Here is a 22,500-nt window from a genome sequence, read left to right as displayed (position 1 = left end):
GGGACTAACAGGTTACAGTGGCCACACCTCCTTCACTGGGACTTACAGGTACCAAGACCACACCTCCTTCACTGGGACTGACAGGTACCAAGACCACACCTTCTTTATCGGAGCTGACAGGTACTGAGGCCACGCCTCCTTCATTGTGACTGACAGGTACTAAGACCAAGCCTTTTTTAATGGAGCTGACAGATACAGAGGCCACGCCTTCTGCAATGAGATTCAATTACAAAGGCCACGCCTCCTTCACTGGAGTTGATGGACACAAACACCACATTTCCATTTATTGAAGTGACTTAAACAGAAGCCACGACTATTTCACAGGTTTTTGATGGGCCACCCATTCTTAATTATAACCGAAAGATATGAAGGCCACACTTCCTTTTACTGGGACTGAAACCAAGCTCTCACCTGAATGTTAATAATGAATAAGAGAGTATAGTAGATTTGAAATGAAACCTCTTTGTGTGTTATGGACTGTACCTGGTTCCAGCGGCGCCGTCCACCGAGTCCTGGCTGCCGGTTTCACTCGGAGTGCCCACTGATTTGGCAGAGGGAGACATGGGAGGGGGGACTAAATAATGAAACAGACACGTATCCTCTGTTACTATTCGCAGAGGCTGAACTACTCACAAACACACACACACGCACACACAAGCACACACACGGCACAGCAATTTGAGTGCAGAAACAAACGCAAAACCAGACATTCATAAAAACAACAAAGGAGGCACAGGAGAGAAACAATATGGCAAGGTTTAGGATGTGAAACAACAGACAAGGAACAGGGGGGAAAAGGAGAGAAGACAAAAAGAAGCACTGGTTAAAAGTCATGCAGAATTAACATGAGGTTAACATGAGCTCATTCCACACTGAAGTGAACAGCACTCAAACACAGAAAGCAGCAATGAAGGGCTACATGCTACATGATAGCAACACATATTTACACCGCACGTCGTCTCTCACACTACTATCACTGCTACTACTAATCATAATACTACTACTAATAATAAAATAAGACGATGTAATTCTGAGCTCTGAACAACTTTCCCGTTCAGAGTTAACTCAATCGCAGCTTATGACATTCAAGAGTGCTATTTTCTTCATATCTAACATGATACCGACATCTAAGATAAATACTGGTCAAGCTGATCTAATACTCGACATATAGGTGAGCTTCTGTTGTTAAAATATTCATCTTATGTCAACACATTGCAAGATCAATCATGTTCAGGTTAAAATCTGTGAGTGAGCTGTTACAGTGAGATCCCAGAAATGCAGGTCATGACTCAGATACCCAGATTTCCCAGAATGCCCAAGTAGAGTCATACCCATGGCAGGATCTGTGATGCCCATGCTCTGCAACAGAGCCTCGGTCTCCCTCCTCTTCCTCTCCAGATCAGAGTCATCATTGGGCGGAGAGGCGCCTTCGCCGCGTCCTTCAGTCTACAGCAAGAATGGGAAGGTCAGTACCAGTGTATGCCACACACACACACACACACACACACACACACACAAAGAGAATCTCACTTCTTTTTTCTTGCGCTCTTCCTCTTTTCTCTTCTTCTCCTCTCTGATCTGAGCAAGACGCTGTTTCTTCCTTTCCAGCTCTGCCTTTAGCTCACTTTTGTCTGACATTATGTTCAATCTAAGAACGCACACACACCGACACACACAGAGACACACACACAGCTCAATGTTTAAGTTACAACAAGCAGGCTTGTGGATATGTATTATAAGTAGACAAATACAGTATGGACTGCATGTCTGATTTGACATTTATCACTATTATTAAAATCTGTGATTAGCTTTTCGCGCCTCTTTCTATAAACTTGTGATGCTCCTAAGCCGAATTCCGCCCCTTCCAATATGGCGGATATTTTGACGTATCACAATAGCGAGCAGCGGCAGCATCTACTGTTTTCCTTCAGGAAAACAACTGTATGTTGCAAAAAGAGAATACAGCTCACTACACTAAACTGAGCTCTAATGCAAGCATAAATTGTTGAAAAAAAAACGTTTAATTTAAGTAACATATATAGAGAAATGGAATAAAACTAATGGAGAAATTTACTTCCGGGATCTTTGCGTCGCGACGTCTGCGTGCAACCGGTCCGCGCCCTGTCTATGGACACAATGGACAGAGGGACGTGGCGACGTGTACAAAGTGTCCTATAAAACTGGTTTTACATTAAATAAACAACGTGAAACGTTTCTAATTTTGGTAAAAATGTATCAGTCAAGTAATAGTCTGATTTCTGAATAATCTGGAGTCTGAATAATCCGGATTATCTTTAATCCGGATTATTCAGATCATCACAATAACAATAACAATAATCAATAGTTATATAAAAACAATACTGATATTCATCATAAAACGCACAAACAAATAGCTGCATTTGTACTGATACTATTGATCATGTTAGTCGAATAGAACCTGTAATTATATACAGTGTTTACACTTAAAACAGCTTTCTCTGATAAACACAGACATTTAAATTAAAACAAAAACGTCAGTGTAGTTAAATAACACGCAATGCACACATTATTTCAGGTTATAATCTCTACAGGATTATGTCAACAACAGGAAGCCTTTATATCCATCTATAACAAACCGGATTAAAACTCCATCTCTGTGGTCTTCAGTGTTGCTATAGTAACGGTTAGACTTACTAGAGAAGAGTGGTTATAATCGCGTGTAAAGTCCTGTTTTGGAGGATTGTTCCCGGGATTATCATTTATTTAGTCCCTTACCACGGTTTGTAACAGGATGCTGGACTGCTATGGCCGCCGGGAGGATTTTACAGAATAGTATTTACACATATCAAACAGTAGGGGCCGCTGTTTCATGGGTCCTCACGACCGTCTAGTAGACAGACAGACAGACAGACAGACAGACAGACAGATAGATAGATAGATAGATAGATAGATAGATAGATAGATAGATAGATAGATAGATAGATAGATAGATAGACGGATAGATACTGTAGATAGATAGAGCGATAGACGGATGGACGGATGGACGGACGGACAGGCATAGATAGATAGATAGATAGATAGATAGATAGATAGATAGATAGATAGATAGATAGATAGATAGATAGATAGATAGACGGACAGACAGACGGATGGATAGATAGATAGATAGACAGACAGACAGACAGATACTGTAGATAGATAGAGAGAGAGAGAGAGAGAGAGAGAGAGAGAGAGAGTAGGCACTGTGACCTACTGTATAAGTGCTACCATGAGATCAAATGGCAGTTGATGTTACTATGGCAACCTGTGTGTTACGTCAATTCAGGTTAAGTATGCAGGTGTGTTTGAGTGTGTGTGTGTGTGTGTGTGTGTGTGTGTGTGTGTGTGTGTGTGTGTGTACTACATTTTGCTGTATATTCAGCTCAGTGTGGTTAACAATAAGACAACATTTGGATCATACCTAACAGCTGCGCACACACACACACACACACACACATACACATACAGTACACACACGTATATGTGTGTATGTGTTGGAATTTTTAAGACTATTTCTACATATTATAATTTGGGTGATATAATATTGAGGTTGTAAATATCAGCTGTCACATTAATCACTCCATGAACCACTCCATAGACTGTACAGACCTGCCAGGACACGATCAGTAGTGAATCAGTTCAGTTTTATTTGTACAGCTCTTTTAACAACAGATGATTCACAAAACACCTTCACAGAAATACGGATGTAGATTTAAATCCTAATGAACAATGCTGAGACAACAGAGATGAGGAGAAACCATCTGAGATGACACGAGGAAGAAATCACACGAGCATCATGAGGGAACCATATCATAAATCCTTATTCCAGTATAGATTCCACCATAGTAGAGTAAAGACTAACAGTATTCAGTGTGTTTGTCATAAGCAAAGATCTATGAGGTTTATCAAGAAGGAAAAGCAGCGAGAGATTAAATAATCTTTTGCTCTGCACCATCCTTCATTTATCAAGGTTCTGGAAGGAACAGACAAAGAAGAAGAAGAAGAAGAAGAAGAAGAAAGAAGACTTAAAAATACATAAAAATCCTGTTGTATGAAATCAGTCTAATCATGCAGTGTTTATTCGACGTAATTACATTTTAGAAGTGTGTGTGTGTGTGAGTGTGTGTATAATAAAAGCTCACAGGTCTTAGCTCCAAATCCACCATGACTGAATTTAAGGATGAAGAAACGCTTATACGTTGCGGTGCAGGATATAAAGCACAATATGTCTCTATTAATAGTACACTCAGGACACAAATGTAAGAAATATACATTTTTTAAAAGAACAATTGAAATGTACAGTATGCTCCAGATCAGCTGAGACATGTTCAGCGTCTGAGGTTCAAAGCGCTTTAGCGTCTGTTCTTTAGTTTTGCCCCGGAGCTTTCTGTAGCCACTGAAAAGCTGGATGTGGTTTGGAGTAGATATTTATAAAAAGATGTCGGTTGAGACAGACTTCATTAGTTTTTAGCCTTCTAGCTCTGCTGTAAAAGTTAAAAACAACACAAAAAAAAAAATTATAGCCTTAGCCTTGAATAGAAAAATGTGAGAGATTTGTTGTTTTTCTTCACAACCAAGCTAAATCAATCACAAAACCTGTCCTTTCTCTCTCTCTCTCTCTCTCTCTCTCTCTCTCTCTCTCTCTCTCTCTGTCTGTCTGTCTTTATCTCTCTCTCTCTCTCTCTCTCTCTCTCTCTCTGTCTGTCTTTATCTCTCTCTCTCTCTCTCTCACTATCCCACTCGCTCTGTCTCTCTGTCTCTGTCTCTGTCTCTCTCTCTCTCTCTCTCTCTCTGTCTGTCTTTATCTCTCTCTGTCTTTATCTCTCTCTCTCTCTCTCTCTCTCTCTCTCTCTCTCTCTCTCTCTCTCTCTCTCTCTCTCTCACTATCCCACTCACTCTGTCTCTCTGTCTCTCTGTCTCTCTCTCTCTCTTTCTCTCACTATCCCACTCTCTCTCTCTCTCTCTCTCTCTCTCTCTCTCTCTCTCTCTCTCTCTCTCTCTCTCTCTCTCCAAATCTCCATCAGTCTGAAATACACATCCGCTCAGTTGTTACTTTATCATCAATTAAACTATATGCTCTTTTATGTCTGAAGAGATTCCGTGTTTGAATGTTTAGTCATCGCATCAGATACGGACAAATGAGCAAACATGGCTTTGAGGATCAGAGCAATCCATTCTGCGTGTATTAATCATATAAAACTGCTTGAGATCTCAAATAACCTTCATAATTAGCAGAGATGGGGGACTCGAGTCATATGACTTGACTCGAGTCAGACTTAAGTCGCAAATTTGAGACTTGAGACTTGCTTGACAAATATTAAAAAAAGACTCGACTTGACTTTGACTTGACATTCATGACTTGAGACTTACTTGTGACTTGCACATGTGTGACTTACTCCCACCTCTGAAATTAGTGTCTGATTAATTGTGATCTTTAACCGTATGAATTCATTTTTCTAATGAAACGTTTAAATACATTTTCGGCATTAAACACAATACAGGTTGATTGAGCCTTATTTTATTTCTCCTCTCACACAGGTTTCCTTCACTTTCACTGACTTTTTGCTTTTTAAAGCTTAGGTAAGGTTACTTAGGTATGTTAGGTAAACTTGGGTAAGTTGGCGGGGATGTTGAGTGAATTTTAATAGGTTTTTGTCTGAGCAATATTATTGATATTCTTTTTCTGCTTATGCTCATTATCAATTAATAAATACATAATAAACAACAACTAACATAACAAATAATAGATAACAATACATGGGGAAATGTGTGGGACAACGATGATGAGTCAAATTTGGTAGACAGGTGATTTATGTCAGGATACATTTTATACGTTATCAATTTTCTTTGACTGCTCTTTATTAACGAACAAACTGAACTGTACTGAGCACAACACACACACACATGCACACACACACACCAACTATATGGACTGCACAGACCTACACCAATTACACACTCTTCCATTATACATCCATCAATCTGTTTACATGCTGTTTTGCACACTGTTTTATGCTCTTTGCATGTGCTGTCTCACATTTCATTTGATTGCTGTTTTGCACAATCCTTTACAATATCTCCTGTAACTGCTGCTATAATACTGTGTTCATTCTGGTATTTCTGCACACGCAATATTGATTGAACATACAGTATTTACACTGGTCAGCACTGTTTCTGTGTATTGTCTTGTGTTTTGTCTTTTGTGTATTGTCTTGTATTTTTTGTTTGCACTGTCTTTTTGTCTTTTGTCCTGCACTGTATTGTCTTTTGTCCTGCACTGTCTCTTTGTCTTTTGTCCTGCACTGTCTTTCTGTCTTGTCCTGCACTGTCATGTCCTGCATTGTCTTTTTGTCTTTTCTTGCACTGTCTTTCTGTCTTTTGTTCTGCATTGTCTTTCTGTCTTGTCCTGCACTGCCTTTCTGGCTTTTTGTCTTGTCCTGCACTGTCTTTTTGTCTTGTCCTGCACTGTCTTTTTGTCTTGTCCTGCACTGTCTTTCTGTCTTGTCCTGCACTGTCTTTCTGTCTATTGTCCTGCACTGTCTTTCTGTCTTGTCCTGCACTGTCTTTCTGTCTATTGTCCTGCACTGTCTTTCTGTCTTTTGTCCTGCACTGTTTTTCTGTCTTTCTGTCTTGTCCTGCACTGTCTTTCTGTCTTTTGTCCTGCACTGTCTTTCTGTCTTTTGTCCTGCACTGTTTTTCTGTCTTTCTGTCTTGTCCTGCACTGTTTTTCTGTCTTTCTGTCTTGTCCTGCACTGTCTTTCTGTCTTTTGTCCTGCACTGTCTTTCTGTCTTTTGTCCTGCACTGTTTTTCTGTCTTTCTGTCTTGTCCTGCACTGTTTTTCTGTCTTTCTGTCTTGTCCTGCACTGTCTTTCTGTCTTTTGTCCTGCACTGTCTTTCTGTCTTTTGTCCTGCACTGTTTTTCTGTCTTTCTGTCTTGTCCTGCACTGTCTTTGGCCTTAATACCAAATGTAGGCTAGTTGTTCAGACATTAGTGAGTATGAAGCTTTTGTCACCTTACAGTTTAAACCCATCACACACTCGCCTTAGACACCTTTTTTATATCTGATACCATTTTGTTGACATTTATTATTTTTAAAATAAACGGAGGTGGGCGGGACCATCACCATGACAACTGTTTAATAAAAGGACATATTTGCGTCTGGATCATTTTTTATATACATAATCGGTTTCCATCGCTGGTGTTCATCAGTAAACAGAAAAATACATAAACGAACAAATTAAAATGAAACCGGAAGTCATTATAGTTTGACGGAACGCTCAACACACGGTGCGCGTGCGTGAAGCCGTCGCGCATGCGCAGTGCTTAACGGAGCAGGGACGCAGCTCGGGCTGTGACAGTGGGGCTTATTTGAGAGTGCATGAACCTGTGGCTATAGCGGATGTGTGCAGCGTGAAAGCGATGCGTTATAACAAGACATAAACGCTTCAAACCGCACTGCGGAAGGGAAGGAAAAGAGATGTGAGCTGTCGTCATTCGGAATAACAACGCAGGAGATGTCGGAGGGCGGATTTGTACGGGATTGACTCGGTTTTTTCAGCCCGACTTCAGGGCTTTAATGAGTGTCCAAAGTGAGAGGAGCCTCTCTGGAAGTTTGGACGCAGCGCCATCTTTGGTCCCAGTTCTCCATCTGAGACCCCGGGCCTGTCTTTAACCACAAACATCTCGGATCTGACACGCAGGTAATCACAGTGCACTTGTCACCTTTAAACTTCATTTTCCTCTCGAAAATTTTCACCTCGAAATTGACCAACTTTATTTGTTAAAGATTGTGACCCAAGGCGTGTAAAAGGCCTCGGACTGTGTGCTCCAGTCTCCCCTGTTAGCTCACAAGCTAACGACATTTTACCTCAGGATTGTCGCGAGCCGTTTAAGCTTCAAACTCGACTTCCGGTTTCAGAAGTTGTGTTTTTTTTTCTTTTCTCCATCAAGTCTTTTTTTCATACACTTTTTTTTAATACATATATAAATAAATATAACAGATTCCTGACGGCTTAACGTCAATATGTTTGCCTGTTTAGCCTGGTGTCAGTAACGTAATGACTTCACAAGCGTAATTAAAACATCATTAGCATCCGAGCTAGTTAGTTTCACACAGAGCTGTGACGTCACTTTAACGGATAACCTATACAAATATGAGAGATTTATTTATTTATATATATATATATTTTTTACTGGAGCTTTCTGGTTTTAAAACGTTTAATTCAGGCGAGTAAACGTGACACAGATGTCCTACAGATCCAGTCAGGGTTTAAACACTGAGGTTAACCTTCTCCTCCTTTGCCTTGTCATGCCACAGCACGTCCATCACAACATTTCATCACAATTTAGGGCTCAGAGGCTTTTTTAAAGTCACCACAAGTCCAAACTCAACGTTTACACTTCATACCGGTTCGTTAGTGTCGTTAAGGACGTTAGTATGATAAAATAAAATAAATACATATGCAATCTTTTGTTTTGGAGAGCAACTAAATGTTGAATTTATTTTGATGACTCATCCTGTACTAGGATTGTGTTCATCCAATTAAATACACTCTAGAGCGTAAAGTCCCGCCCACTGTGCTTGAGCTTGCTGGTATGAGCAGGTCTTTAACAGCATAAAATGGACCTTTTTTTTGGCTGTATGTATGATGTTTTTGTGGAACAGCCCTGTTCGATGCTATGGTGTGTGTGTGTGTGTTTTTTATATATATATATATATATATATATATATATATATAAAAAATCCTCCATACCTTCATTAGTTATCTACTATTCCGGCCCTGGTGTGAACTTCCTTTTCGAGTGAACCTAAGAACATTGCGATCACATCCTCGGTGATAATTGTGATTTGGATTCAGAGCAGAAACCCTTCACAAATATTATTTTCAGCTTTACATTTAGGACCTTTTCTAGATGCTTTCATACAGAGTGCCTAAGATGATCTCATCTATACAGCAGAGGAGCCGAGGATTAATGCCAGTTTCATCTCGCCGACCTTCCTTTCACATAGCAGTTCAGTGTGATTTTCAAACTGCCTCGCAATGATGTAATGTCCAGTGAATCTCCAGTGATCCAGATGTGGTCATTTGGCGTTTTGTTGCTCTCCAGGGCGTATTGAGATGCTTTTGAGTATTCTCGACTGCAGGAATATAACCAATGCGTCACCCCAACCATATTCTACAGTGACAGAAGAAGCATTCAACATTTTATAAAGTGAACTGTTACAGGTGTTTGTTTTATAGAGCTGATCCAGAAGTCTATCTAGTGCCAAAGATTACTCACTCCTGTGAAGTATTCCCCAGATCTGTGCAGGTCAGGACAAGGCGGTTATGCCTGTTCTTATATATATATATATATATATATATATATATATATATATATATATATATATATATATATATATATATATATATATATATATATATATATATATATATATTTGTTTTTGCTCTGGAATTGTGGAATGATGTATCTACTTGGTTTGTGTTCACGCCATGTTCTGATGTCAACGTTTGAAGAGAAACGATTCTCTCTCATGACAGAAACATGGCTTTTCATCGTGTCTGAGACTCAGCAGCAGAAGCATGCTGGCACTTATCTGCCACTTGAGCCGTGAGTCTCGACGGAGGAAGCCATTTTACATTTGGGATGCTGGAGCAGCGCATGTGTGACCTGCACGATGGCGTCACAATCAAATGATAGTCAAATCATTTTTCTTTCAATATCCAGACTGTACTAATGCGTTACACGGTGATGCGTTACAATGTCACAACGTAAACGAGAACAATGCAACGGGATAACAGCTGTGCTGAACTTTTAGAGAAAACACTCATTTTGGACAAAGATAAGAAAAGACTGTGGCAGCAGTTTGAAAAAGATCTTGTCTTACTCCATTTTCAAGGCGTGTTATGTGAGATAAGATTAGGTCTTTAACAGTAAGACAGGGTAGATATTTAAAGTTCCCTGCCCGTGTTTATGAAGCTCCACCCCAGTGTGGAGTGTCTGTGAAATAACTGAAAATAAGCTCATTCTAACAAGGGCTAGCATTCTAGGCTGGAAGTCTGATTTCATAAGGTTTCTTTCTGTGAAATAAACCACTATTCACTATTGCAAAGGCCACAAATCTTTTTGGTTTTGTGTGATTGACAAGCTGTCAGAACTCATCATTACGCACGTCTCTCACGCAAACGCACTCGTCCGGCTGATGCTGCGCATCGACACACACCAGACGCCATGAACGTATTGTTTTACAGAGTCTGTAGCTGGTCAGGCGTAGGTGAGATCCATCTGCTTTATTAGCTGGTGTCTAGATTCCTTTGTATCCCGTTGTCGGCTTTTTTAATTTTTTTTTTTTTTGATAAAAGAAGCGCTGAAAACTTTAGAAATAAAAGAATAAGTATGCAGTTAACGCTTGTTTTTATTTATCTTTATTCAGTTCAATGTGGACAACTCTCTTATGAGAAGCACTGTTTAAACTTGCTGTTTCCTCTTCATCCCACATGCAGTTGATCAGCCACAATGTGTTTGAGGTTATGAGGCTAATGTCGCTTATCCCACATTACACACTCGCCTCAGACTCTGTTTGGATCATTTAATAAGACAATTCCACAGTTCAGTCCAGTTTTTTTTTTTTTTTTTTTTTAAAACTGCGTTTCCAAAATAAGAAATTTATTCATAATGAATACTGTTTGTGTTCATTTGTTTTTTTTAGTGTTTTGTGAACGTCTTCCGTCACGCAGTTCTTTCACTCCACGCCTTCTCCCTAAATGTGTGACGCCGATGCTGTGACGTCAGTCTCTGAAAATGATTCAGCTTTAATAAAGAGCTACGACTGTGTGACGTACTTCTGTATGTTTTTATAGATAACTGTGAGTCACACGTCTGAGACAATGAGATTCTCCACTGTGTTGTCTAGAGTCAGGACTTAACCAGGGACTTGTTATACTGTTGGCTAACATCGGGTTATTGATCATGAAACAGTTCAAACAGACCGGTGTTCGTTCCGTAGTGCCATCTGTATTACGACAAAATGGCTACCGTGTGCTGTCTGTCTGTCTGATTGGCTGACTGACTGACTGACTGAGAAACAGAATTGGTTTGGCTTCAAACCCAGACACCTCCTGTTCTCTCTCCAGAGACACACACACACACACACACACCAGTTATGGCACAGCTTCATGTTAAAAAGTGCTTTCAGCTAAAATGCTCTCAAGATGGAGGAAGGGTGTCAGCCAGGCACATATGAAGGTCAACAGACAGACAGACAGAGAGGTGGCTGGAAAGAGAGAGTGACTGAAGAGATTAGTGGATGGCAAGGGAGAGAGAGCGAGAGAGCGAGAGAGAGATGGAGGTGAATGGACTGAAAGATGCAGGTAAATCAATAATGTTAGAGACAGATGGAGAAACTCTGAAGAAATGTGAAGACAGAGAGATGGGGAGACAGACAGATGGTTGAACAGTGAGAGAGACAGATAGAGAGAGAAGACGGTCAACACACATGACTAACGTATGCTCTGCCCATTTTTATGTAGTACCATTTAAGAGACGATTAGCCAAACACACTAACATAACCACGCTAAACTCCTGACTGTCTGTCTGTGTGATCAGGATGGAGGAGCTGCAGTCTCTGGACCCACGCAGACAAGAGCTGCTCGAGGCTCGGTTCATGGGGGCAGTAAGTGGCAGCACTGGGGGCAGCACAGGCAGCGCCAGCGGAGGAGCCAAGGTGTGCGATGCTGTGTTTCAACACAAACTCACGCACACACACTCAGGTTCTGTGCCCCAACCTAGTCTGATAGAGTACTTAACCTGTCCAAGTAGTACACTCTTTTCACCTCAGAATATTAGCTTCAACCTATAGTAAAGGTTAAGGGTTACCATGACAACTGGCTAGTCCTTGGGGATCTGTCCCAAACGGTCCACTACTACCGTAGCACAGATACTAGACTTTGTAAATGCACACATCATGATTTATATTATGGCTTGCCTCCACTGAAGTCTGTGTGTGTCTGTGTGTGTCTGTGTGTGTCTGTGTGTGTCTGTGTGTGTCTGTGTGTGTCTGTGTGTGTCTGTGTGTGTCTGTGTGTGTCTGTGTGTGTCTGTGTGTGTCTGTGTGTGTCTGTGTGTGTCTGTGTGTGTCTGTGTGTGTCTGTTTTTAGGGCTTAATCAATAATGAATGCTCCAACCACAGTTTTGGCAGTCTGGGATCATCAAGTGACAAGGAGTCTGAGGTAAACACACACACACTCACTCCGTGTGTGTTGTAGCGCTAACTGAAATCTTTTGTAAAATGTATTAACTGCTCAGTGTGAAGCTTCACTTGTTCCTTCTCGTCACTGTAGAACTCCGACCTGAAGAGAGGAGGCTCTCCGGCATATTCTGTAAGCCACCTTGTCATTTGTTTAAAATAGTAGTGCCTACTAATCCCCCTGTACACACACACACACAGCTCATGTGGATCATACAGTATATTTGAATATATTTGCTTTGGATCTAGACACCTGAGAAGAAGCACTCTGAGACGACCAGGAGGAAGAGAAAAGCTGACAACCAATCCGAGAGCAACCAAGGTGTGGCCTACTTCCTGCCTGATGAGAAATAATAACATGGTAGTTTGTTAATGAGTGAATAGTAAGCTTACTTACTCTAGCACTGAATGAGCTTACCATCCTCTAACGCTGACTCTATTCGTTTTCGTGCAATTAAGTTTGGATCAACGCACACGGACTTATGATATCGTTTCTGTGGTAACGACTTATATTTGTCGATTAAAATTTTGTTGGAATTATGAATAATTGTCGATTTGGTGATAATTCGTGACAATATTTTGTCCTGCAAATGCCACATTAAAGACGGACTTCACGTTAGTTAGTGTGTGAAATTTATTTAGAAAACCGTTGAATGTACCAAAAGGTCGTCTTTGAGGTTTTTCTGATTTACACAACGGTCTCGAACGCAGATCATCACACCGATCACGACAGCCGTACGTTTTAAAGAGAGAAAGGACTCGGCGGCGTGTTTACCGTCGCTGTGCATGAAATCGCTAAACATTACAGTTCGTCTGACAGAGCAGACGTTTGGGCTCCGATATGCCGTCGAGTGGATTCCACTTTTAATCATCCAGCTGTCTGTAAGATTCGTGAGCGTGTGAACAATACGGCTTGTGTAACGGACCTACGTGTGCACGTCTTTATAGGGTACATTAGCATCCATCAGTAGTAAAAAGCCGTTATAGTCTCAGACACGATGTTTTTTCTGCACTAACAGTTGGACTTTTTTTTAATTTCCAGGGAAGTCTTCTGGCCGAGGAGCAAAGATCAGCGATTACTTCGATGTAAGTGTGTGTTACGTGTGTTTTGTTTGTCAGCGTTTAATCTAATTAGGATTCAGTGTTAGTGTTTGAGCTCCACTGCATTTTTTTTTTTTTTATCGAAGACACGAGTTAGCAAACAAATGCAACTACTGTGGAATGTTACGTTCTATTGAAACTTCTTAATTATTTCTACTACACTGTAACTTCGATCTTCTCCACATAAAAGACTACAAGCGTGATAGCTACATCTCTAGCACTGTAGTCATTATCATATGTCCTTGTCGCCAGGACACGGCGTTTAATCGCCGAGCGTGTCAAAATATTTCCTTTTCTCCTCATGTTGACACTGTACATGTTCTATATACACTCTATAAGGGACTGAAGCTCTTTGGGAAAATAATCTGGTGAATCTTTATTCTATAGTTTCAGGCAGGAAACGGCTCCAGCCCCGTTAGAGGAATGCCACCTGGTCTTCGCGCCCCTCACGGCTCTCATTCTGCCCCTGGTTCCATCGTAAGTGTTGAACAAGTCTGTTCCTGCTGATGGGTGGGGAAAAAAATCATGAGCCATGTTGTGAATTATACAAATTATATTATATACGTATTTTTTGCTCGTCAGGTCCGACAGAACAGTTCCTCGCCCACCAGCCTGTGTTTCACAGATCACATGATGCAGCCGAAGCAGCTCAGTATCAGAAGTGTTCAGGTAACACACACACACACACTCCATAACCTAAAGATTTCTCAACTCACCCAGAATAGTATCAGTTCCCTCGGTTCTTCGTGACATCTCGCAGACTTTCCCTCGCCCCCTCTCTCGCCCTGGATTGTACATCGAGAATCTAAATCTCCATCCAGACTTGTGTCCAAAGCTCTATACGCATTGACTCATTATTAGCGTTGGCTTGTGTTTAAATTTCTTGCTCACTGGTGAGAAAGTACAGCTTCTGGGTTTTGCCATCTTTATGAGCTAATGAATCGGAGTTAATGAACCGACTTCCAAATGACACCACAACGGAAACGCTAAAGCGTGTATGAACAGCACCGGCTCACAGCAGCGTTTTTACGATACATCGATGCTGAACTCATGCGTCAACTTTGACATCAAGGCCACTTGAGGGAGAGAAAATAAACTTTGCTTTCCTGCTGCAAATTAATAACAGAAGGAATAAGAATAAGAAAACACCACCAAATAACATGATAGAGCCTGTTGTATTGTTTTGACCTCGAGGGCTCCAGCTTCACTTCCTATAAGGGTCGATTTTCTATTTCCAGTTAATTACATGTAGGCTTTTAAAAGGTGGCTTCAGCACACATTCTGCAGTCGTATCTTTAGAAACCTGCGTGTGAAGCGTTCACGTGGTGCAATTTCAAAGTAAAGAGAGTGTAGCATCAGGTGACACTATTTGATTTAGACAATTAAAATAGTAAAACATTACAGCACAATGAAATTCTGTCTTTGCATATCACAACTTTGGAGGTTGAGGTCAGAGCACAGGGTCAGAAGTGATAGAGAAGGTTAAAGGTGGGGTCTCCGTTGTTTGAATGCCGATGTTGACATTTGAAATCACTAAAACAAACGCCCCTGATCCAAATGGGTCCCACCCCTGTATCGATAGCTCCGCCCACACATACATACGTAACCCAGGCAACTAATGGAAAGAATTGTGTCTTTATCATAGCTGAAGGGAAGAACAATACGATTGCAGATAAACAAACAAGCAAAAATGACACGCAAGCATAATCATGTAAAGGACAAAGACATATATTAGTTCTGTGTAACAAAACAAAACCAACGTTACTCACCTATCGAGAAGGAAAAAAGCGCCTCGGCGTCTTAAGTAAAGTTGGTCACATATTCACAGATTGGAGTTTCCCGAGTCAATAACTACTGAGCTAAACACTGTTACTACACAAAACACGGTTGTAGCTGCGTCTCTACATTACTACGATAGAAAAGAGGTGTTATTTGTGTAGTAACAGTGTTTAGCTCAGGAGTTATTGACTCAGGAAACTCCAATCTGTGAATATGTGACCAACTTCCTGCTCCTTCAGTTCTCTCCAGCGCTGGAAAGCTGATCCTATATTAACACGTCCTACTTCTTACCTTATCGTAAGCCTTTCTTCACTTTCTTTCTTAGTTTTTATCCTCCATGTCAATGTTACAACCGCTTTCTGCTAATGTCACACATGTGCACTGAACACTCTCTCCTCCCATATTGACAAGCCCCACCCTTTTCTGCTCATTCTCTACATGTTACTTGTTTTTTGTTTTGTTTGTCATCCCAACTCAGTTTTCTGAAGCATTTCTCAAACAACGGAAACCCTACCTTTAAGGGCCTCGCTCAAGGGCCCATCAGTGGCAGCTTGGTAGTGTTGGAGCTTGAATGCTGATATTCCAATCAGCAACCCAGAGAGTTGAGCGCTTGAGCCACCGCTGATCCTAACACTTGCTTCCTACTTTAGATCATTACTAACACTAACCTTGGTTACGTACAGCGATACAGACACAGATCATGACGACAATCGTGCCGATGGCAGAAAGATTAAAAGCAGAAACCGAGTTTGTCAGCATGTTTAAAGTAACTGCACAGAATTACTAAACATCACAGAGATGTTTAGGCTCGAACGTCGACGCCGCTTTTACAGTCCTCCAGATTTACAGAAGATGCATAAGCCAGTATATGAAATTGCCAGTTGCCAGGAGACGCATGCACAAACGCACATGGTTCCAGTGAAGTATAGTTACCTAACAGTAAAAATGTGTGTCTCTTTAGACCGATCTGACTCTGTTGAAGCTTGCTGCCCTGGAGAGCAATAAGAATCTGGATCTGGAGAAAAAGGAGGGCAGAATAGATGATCTGCTCAGGGTAAGAATAACTGATCACACACCTGCATTATACGTTGAGCTCCGTTTCTAATAATCTTCCCTTTACGTGTTAAGCCTCGTGCGCAGAATTAAACCGATCACTGTATGTTGCGTCGGTGATGTCCGACTGCCGTCATTTTCTACGGTTTCTCTGGTCTCCTCAGGCTAACTGTGACCTGCGGAGACAGATCGAGGAACAACAGAAGCTGCTGGAAAGATATAAAGAGCGTCTGAACAAGTGCACCACCATGAGCAAAAAACTGCTCATTGAGAAGGTTAGACAGTCCGGCACGTTACTTGTGTAACGTAGGTACGAGTGTTTCTTTACACGTGATCATTATTTTACTCTCTAGGACAAACTTGTATGCCATATATGGAAGTCACTTCCTGAGATGTTCGAAAGCTTCCTTTTAGACACAGTGTGAGTGTCTGTATTAGAAGCTTGACCCAGATGTTTTGCGTTCGATCAGAGCACTCAGGAGAAGCAGTCGTGTCGGGAGAAGAGCATGCAGGATCGCCTGCGTCTCGGACACTTCACTACGGTACGACACGGAGCGTCCTACACGGAGCAGTGGACCGACGGATACGCTTTCCAGAACCTGGTCAAGTAAGAAACATGCAAGAGGAATATAATGATACTCAGTGCTGGGATTGCTGACAGCTCTGTTTATTTAAGTACGTATCATCAGTGGAAATTTGGTATGTAATGGAAAATGTGTGTGTGTGTGTGCGTAGGCAGCAGGAGTGGGTGAACCAGCAGAGGGAAGATATTGAAAGGCAGCGGAAGCTTCTTGCAAAGCGCAAACCTCCCAACACAGCACCGTCTCAGAGCCCAGCGCCTTACAACGAGTCCAAACCCAGAAAGACCAAAGCCGTGAACGGAGCGGACAGCGACCCCTTTGTCAAACCCAGCCTACCTACACTGTACGCACTCTCGCTCCCTCATTCACACACTCACTCGAGCACTCTCGCTCCCTCACTCGAGCACTCTCGCTCCCTCACTCGCGCACTCTCGCTCCCTCACTCACACACTGACTCGCGCACTTTCGCTCCCTCACTCGCGCACTCTCGCTCCCTCACTCGCGCACTCTCGCTCCCTCTCTCGAGCACTCTCGCTCCCTCTCTCGCGCACTCTCGCTCCCTCACTCGCGCACTCTCGCTCCCTCACTCGAGCACTCTCGCTCCCTCACTCGAGCACTCTCGCTCCCTCACTCGAGCACTCTCGCTCCCTCACTCGAGCACTCTCGCTCCCTCACTCGAGCACTCTCTTCTACTGTTTTTTTTTTTTTTATTTAACATTTCTTTTATCGTTTCCTTTTATTTTGCAGGTTGACTTTAGCAGAGTATCACGAACAGGAAGAAATCTTCAAACTGCGACTGGGCCATCTGAAAAAGGTCTCACACACACATGCACACGCACATAGCTGTAGTTCTGGAGACATAATCAGTACTTTTATTATGGATTTACATTTTTGTGTCTGGCACACGCTCTTTTACAAAGAGTCTTACACACAGTATACGCACACAGTGTACACACACACACACACACACACACACACACAGTATACGCACGCAGTATACACCTTTATACCACTGAGCAGTTGAGGGTCAAAGGCCTTGCTCAGTGGTCCAGCAGTGAGAGCTTAGCAGTGATGGGATTTGAACTTTTTGCAGTCTAGTTTTCTAACCACTCGAGTTATCTTTATTAGTCACACACAGACCCCATGTTCTTAGTAGTCCCACTGTTTACATGCGTGTTTAACTTTTGCATGTGTATTAATGTAGGAGGAGGCGGAGATACAGGCTGAGCTAGAGCGTTTGGAGCGAGTGAGGAATCTTCACATCCGTGAGCTGAAGAGGATCAGTAACGAGGACAGCTCCTCGTGAGTCCTCTGCATTTTTTTTTTTTTCCTTTCTTCTTCCCTTCTTCACAGACTCTCTGGTCTACACACTCATTCTGCACGTGTTTCGAAAAACAGAATCAGTAAGAATGACGTTAAGGAAAGTTTTACATAAATCAGTCATTTCCTGCTCTTCCTCTTTAGCCTGAGATTATCTTGTTTATTACCAAGAAGTAATAACGTGGATGATGTTCGTTTGGCAGATTAGAAAACCGTTTACATGGTGGAATATTATAAGGGGTTATGAAAACTACAGACTTTCATGAATGTTTTTCATTTGCAAATACCTTCTCGACCAAAAGTGTAAACTTTACTAGTATTTTAAAATCTGTTTACTCTCAAAGTACAGAGAGAAAATCTGATTTTAAATAATCTGTCTTGAAGTGGCGGCACATCACAGAACCATCCCACGGGCATCTGATTACAAACTAAACGGATCAGTCTGTTTTGCTTCTGCACATAGTTACCCAACAACCTGATCAATGTGTGACTGGTTTTATATACCTTTACACAGGTAGCCTGTTTTTATGGCAGCTTTTGTGAAACTGACTTCTCTTCAAAATGTTAAAACAGTGACTTCAGATGGTTATAAATCAATAGTAGTCATATGGCACGTGGTGTGGTGTAGGGCTGGGCGATACGGCTGAAAACTGTATCACGATATCGATAATTATTGATATTTTTTATGACCCATTTAAAATGAGGACCAGGAGAAAAATATATTACATTTAAACATTTTCATTTTAAACTTAACCTTCCTCTGATCGTAATCCCCTCAGTTATTAAGACAGAAATGTCAACAAGCAGGAAAACTCACATAATTATAATGTAAATATAAGTCTAAAGTCACAATGAACACTTAACAATTATCTCTTAACATTTAAGGGGCAAAATGAAAGAAAATGTCAGAAATGCTTAATAAAGTGTAATAAAATAGTGCAAAGTGTTAAATATAAACATAGAGAAACGGTCTTGAATAATTTGCAGACGACATTGGTCTGACTTAGGTCAGGCTTATAATATCCAAAAAACTGCCATACTGGCGAGCTGACTTTTCCTCTTTTATTTACAATTTCCTTGCTCGCTGAGGCTCATTTTCTGCTTATCAGTCGCCGGATACTGAAGAGGAATCCAGCACGACACAACGATATGGTGCAACCAAACATGATACTGTTACATGATTGGCCGTTAGCGTGTCACTCCCTATGTTGCTAGGTTACCAGAGAGTGAATGCCTTTGTTAATGCAACCAAACTTGCATCGCAACCTCCATTTTCTTCCGACGAAGAATAAAAAATATCGAACGTTTTATCGAACACATTTTTTATTGATATCGATCACGTGTCTATCGCGATACATATTGTTATCATTTCATCGCCTGGCCCTAATGTGGTGTGTGTTTATTTATTTCTTTTTTTTAAATCTTTGTACATTAATAACTCAGGACGTGTGGGTCGGTAGTAGAAGAGAAATGTACGACTCCCTGCACTGGATCAGTCTGCCGAATAAAAAGGCGCCTTTGTTTAATGGAATATGATTTCTGTCCCTTTTAACCTGCTTATTGTGTGTGTTGTCTAGGTTTAAAGATCACCCCACGCTCAATGACCGATACCTGCTCCTGCACCTGCTGGGCAGAGGAGGATTCAGTGAGGTTTATAAGGTAACTAGGTTTTACTATTCCTCAAAATCCAAGTGCGATGGTTCTGTGATTTTATTTGCCCTAATACGTCTCGTACACGTGTTTTGAGGAATCTAATCTTCGTCTAAAACACACTTTACCTCCTGAATGAGTACAGACCCAAGTTCACATTCACATAATCACTGCACAGTTCCAGTGCATCTGAACTTGCACCAGATTCTACAGGTCGTCTCTGGTCCTGTACTAAGCTACGCTTCCTGGTCTGTGTGACCGGCTTCACATTACCCGTTTTTAATGAACGATGCCACAATGTGAAAGACTCCATGGATGGATGGATGTATGCTTTGTCATTGCACAGGGTACAAATTAAGTGTCGGTCCTTATGGAGCATAAAATGGTAAAAAAAAGAAATAAAAGTATACATAAAATAATAGAGTATAAACATTAACATATGTGGTCCGATGCTTGGGGCAGTGGTGGCTCATCTGGGTAAGGCTCTGGGTTGCTGATCAGAGGATCGGTGTTCAAGGCCTGGCACAGCCAAGCCAAGGCCCTCAACCCTCCCTGCTCCAGGGGCACGGTATCATAGCTGCCCCTGCACTCTGACCCCTCCTCAGTTGGGGTATGTGAAGAAAAGAATTCCACTGTGCTGTAATGTGTATATATGGCGATAATAAAGGCTTCTATGGGCGTTCTATTCTATACTATTTAGTTATGTTATCAGTATAATTATACCTGATGTAAACTTTATAATATGTGTGTGTGTGATGTTTCTTTTTTAAAATGCCTTTTCTTCTCACACACTCAGTCACGCTTTCACATCGCTGTTGCTTTGCTGAAGTGAACCAAAATGGGGTTCCGTACGATACAATATGATCAATTCATAAGGAAACACCTGGTCACATGACAAACTGCTGACTTATTTCATGTTTTTTCAGGCCTTTGACCTGTTCGAGCAACGTTATGCAGCAGTGAAGATCCACCAACTCAATAAGAACTGGAGAGAGGAGAAGAAGGAGAACTATCACAAGTACGCACACTTTCAGAACCACTGATCACTGCTACACACACACAGGCAGCGCATACAATCCGCTCGGCTCGGCTCCTGCGGCGATCCCTGTTGTTTGGCAAGAGTGTAGATGACAAAATACACAGCGACACGTAGGCCACAGTCAGTAATTGTATAACCACCTGATACCCTGGCGCAGAGTAGGTGTGCCTAGTAACCATGGTGACCGTACAAAATTTCCTGCTTTCACTTTTTCTCTGCTGGTTGATTTATTGATCGTAACCTTTTTTGTGTTTGTTTGTGCTCTTCCTGTAGACATGCATGTAGAGAATATCGAATCCACAAGCAGCTGGACCATCCCAGAATAGTCAAACTGTACGACTACTTCTCCCTGGACACGGACACGTGAGTAACAGCAGCGATCGTAATCGATCAAATCGTGCTTTAATAGCACCTGAAATATCACACTGTTGATTCATTAGACCTGGAGTATTCATACCGAATTCAGCGAACATTACTAACCTCCAGACACGTTCAGCTTGACTTAAATACAGAGTACCAATCCTGCCGTATTCTAGCCTTTGTGATGGATGGGTGGCTTCCAATTGTAATGGAAACAATGGTGTGTTTGTCAACGTCCATGAGATACCATTCTGTTCACATACAAATGCTTCACAAACTTCCCATTTCCTATATTTATTTTTCCTTTACACAACCCCATGATCTCTGTTTGCATGGAGAGAAAAAATATACAAGTACAGGATATAAACGACGCATTACAGAACCAGCTGTTTTGTCTGTACAGCTGTGAAGCAGCACTGTATGCTGTTATAGCGCCCCCTACTGGTGCTTAGTTTAGCTTAGTGTTGCAAAGGGGTGGAAAGTTTCCGGTAAATTTGGAATTTTGGAAATATTCCAAATTGGAAACTTCATGGAAATTTATGGGAATTTACAGGAATTTATGGGAATTATTTGGAAATATAGGGAAATGTATATAAACTATATCATATACAAACATAAATAAACATTTTGTTTGGTCATAAGCAGACGTGCATGCAAGGCAATACAAATTTTTAAAATGACGTCTTGACTGATTTTAATTGTAAATAGACCTTTAATTGATTCTTTCATTGAGTAACACAAAAGCATAATAAACATCATCATGCTTGTAATAAACATAAACTTAATAATCGTAATAAACATATTTCTCTACGATTGCTGTAAAATGAAATTATCTGTGCATGTGGTAACACTCCTAATTTACTGCTTATTCAGAGTTAGTAAGGTAGTTATTAAGTTTATGTATTGGGTACAATTAAGAATGTAGAATAAGGTAATGCGGAATAAGGCATTAATATGTGCTTAATAAGTTCTAATAAATAGCCAATATTCTATTAATATCCATGCTAATAAGCAACTAGTTAAATGACCCTAAAATAAAGAGTTACTGTGCATGTTATGGAAGAATGCAAGTACATGCAGGGGGTTTGGCCTCAATGGCCCCCCAGTAAGCAGTGTGCTGTGTGCGAGTGACCGAGGAACGCAGGGTACAAATTCAACTTAAACTGCATTAAATCTTTTTTTTTTTTTTAAATTCCCAGTTTATTTCCATATATTCCTGTTAATTCCCATGGAAAGTTTCCAGCCTTGAAAATTCCCGGAACTTTGCAACCCTAGTAGTGTCGGTCCCAGTGGTGTCATTGTTAATCCCTGTGTGAGACCGCGAACATGGCTCAATGGTCTGTCCTTTTC

General features: G+C 41.2%; 2 protein-coding genes across 6 annotated transcripts in view; one reads left to right on the top strand and one right to left on the bottom strand.

Annotated features, from left to right (window-relative positions):
- Positions 1-2,806, bottom strand: part of dync1i2b (dynein, cytoplasmic 1, intermediate chain 2b) — an 11,161-nt gene extending 8,355 nt beyond the window's left edge. For 2 of the 5 annotated variants that reach the window (XM_060867449.1, XM_060867452.1), the window contains exons 1-4: positions 2,674-2,806; positions 1,531-1,648; positions 1,332-1,446; positions 484-574 (exon numbers count right to left, since the gene is read on the bottom strand). In XM_060867449.1, the coding sequence (XP_060723432.1) occupies positions 484-574; positions 1,332-1,446; positions 1,531-1,638 (314 nt within the window). In that variant the 5' untranslated portion in view covers positions 1,639-1,648; positions 2,674-2,806. The remainder of the gene's footprint in view (positions 1-483; positions 575-1,331; positions 1,447-1,530; positions 1,649-2,673) is intronic. The other 3 variants (XM_060867451.1, XM_060867453.1, XM_060867450.1) reach the window with 2 other exon arrangements.
- A 4,527-nt stretch (positions 2,807-7,333) lies between these two features.
- tlk1b (tousled-like kinase 1b) overlaps positions 7,334-22,500 on the top strand; it is a 21,119-nt gene continuing 5,952 nt past the window's right edge. Inside the window, exons 1-17 of the mRNA XM_060867447.1 lie at positions 7,334-7,720; positions 11,628-11,745; positions 12,179-12,250; positions 12,362-12,400; positions 12,517-12,589; positions 13,310-13,353; positions 13,756-13,845; positions 13,951-14,037; positions 16,109-16,201; positions 16,365-16,475; positions 16,671-16,807; positions 16,936-17,124; positions 17,529-17,595; positions 17,986-18,083; positions 19,679-19,760; positions 20,678-20,769; positions 21,064-21,153. Of these exons, the coding sequence (XP_060723430.1) occupies positions 11,629-11,745; positions 12,179-12,250; positions 12,362-12,400; positions 12,517-12,589; positions 13,310-13,353; positions 13,756-13,845; positions 13,951-14,037; positions 16,109-16,201; positions 16,365-16,475; positions 16,671-16,807; positions 16,936-17,124; positions 17,529-17,595; positions 17,986-18,083; positions 19,679-19,760; positions 20,678-20,769; positions 21,064-21,153 (1,481 nt within the window). The 5' untranslated portion in view covers positions 7,334-7,720; position 11,628. The remainder of the gene's footprint in view (positions 7,721-11,627; positions 11,746-12,178; positions 12,251-12,361; positions 12,401-12,516; positions 12,590-13,309; positions 13,354-13,755; positions 13,846-13,950; positions 14,038-16,108; positions 16,202-16,364; positions 16,476-16,670; positions 16,808-16,935; positions 17,125-17,528; positions 17,596-17,985; positions 18,084-19,678; positions 19,761-20,677; positions 20,770-21,063; positions 21,154-22,500) is intronic.

This window comes from Tachysurus vachellii, chromosome 4 (genome assembly GCF_030014155.1).
Source record: "Tachysurus vachellii isolate PV-2020 chromosome 4, HZAU_Pvac_v1, whole genome shotgun sequence".
NCBI lineage: Eukaryota > Metazoa > Chordata > Actinopteri > Siluriformes > Bagridae > Tachysurus > Tachysurus vachellii.
The sequence above is the reverse complement of the archived record's forward strand: the minus strand, read 5'-3'. Positions and strand labels throughout refer to the sequence as shown.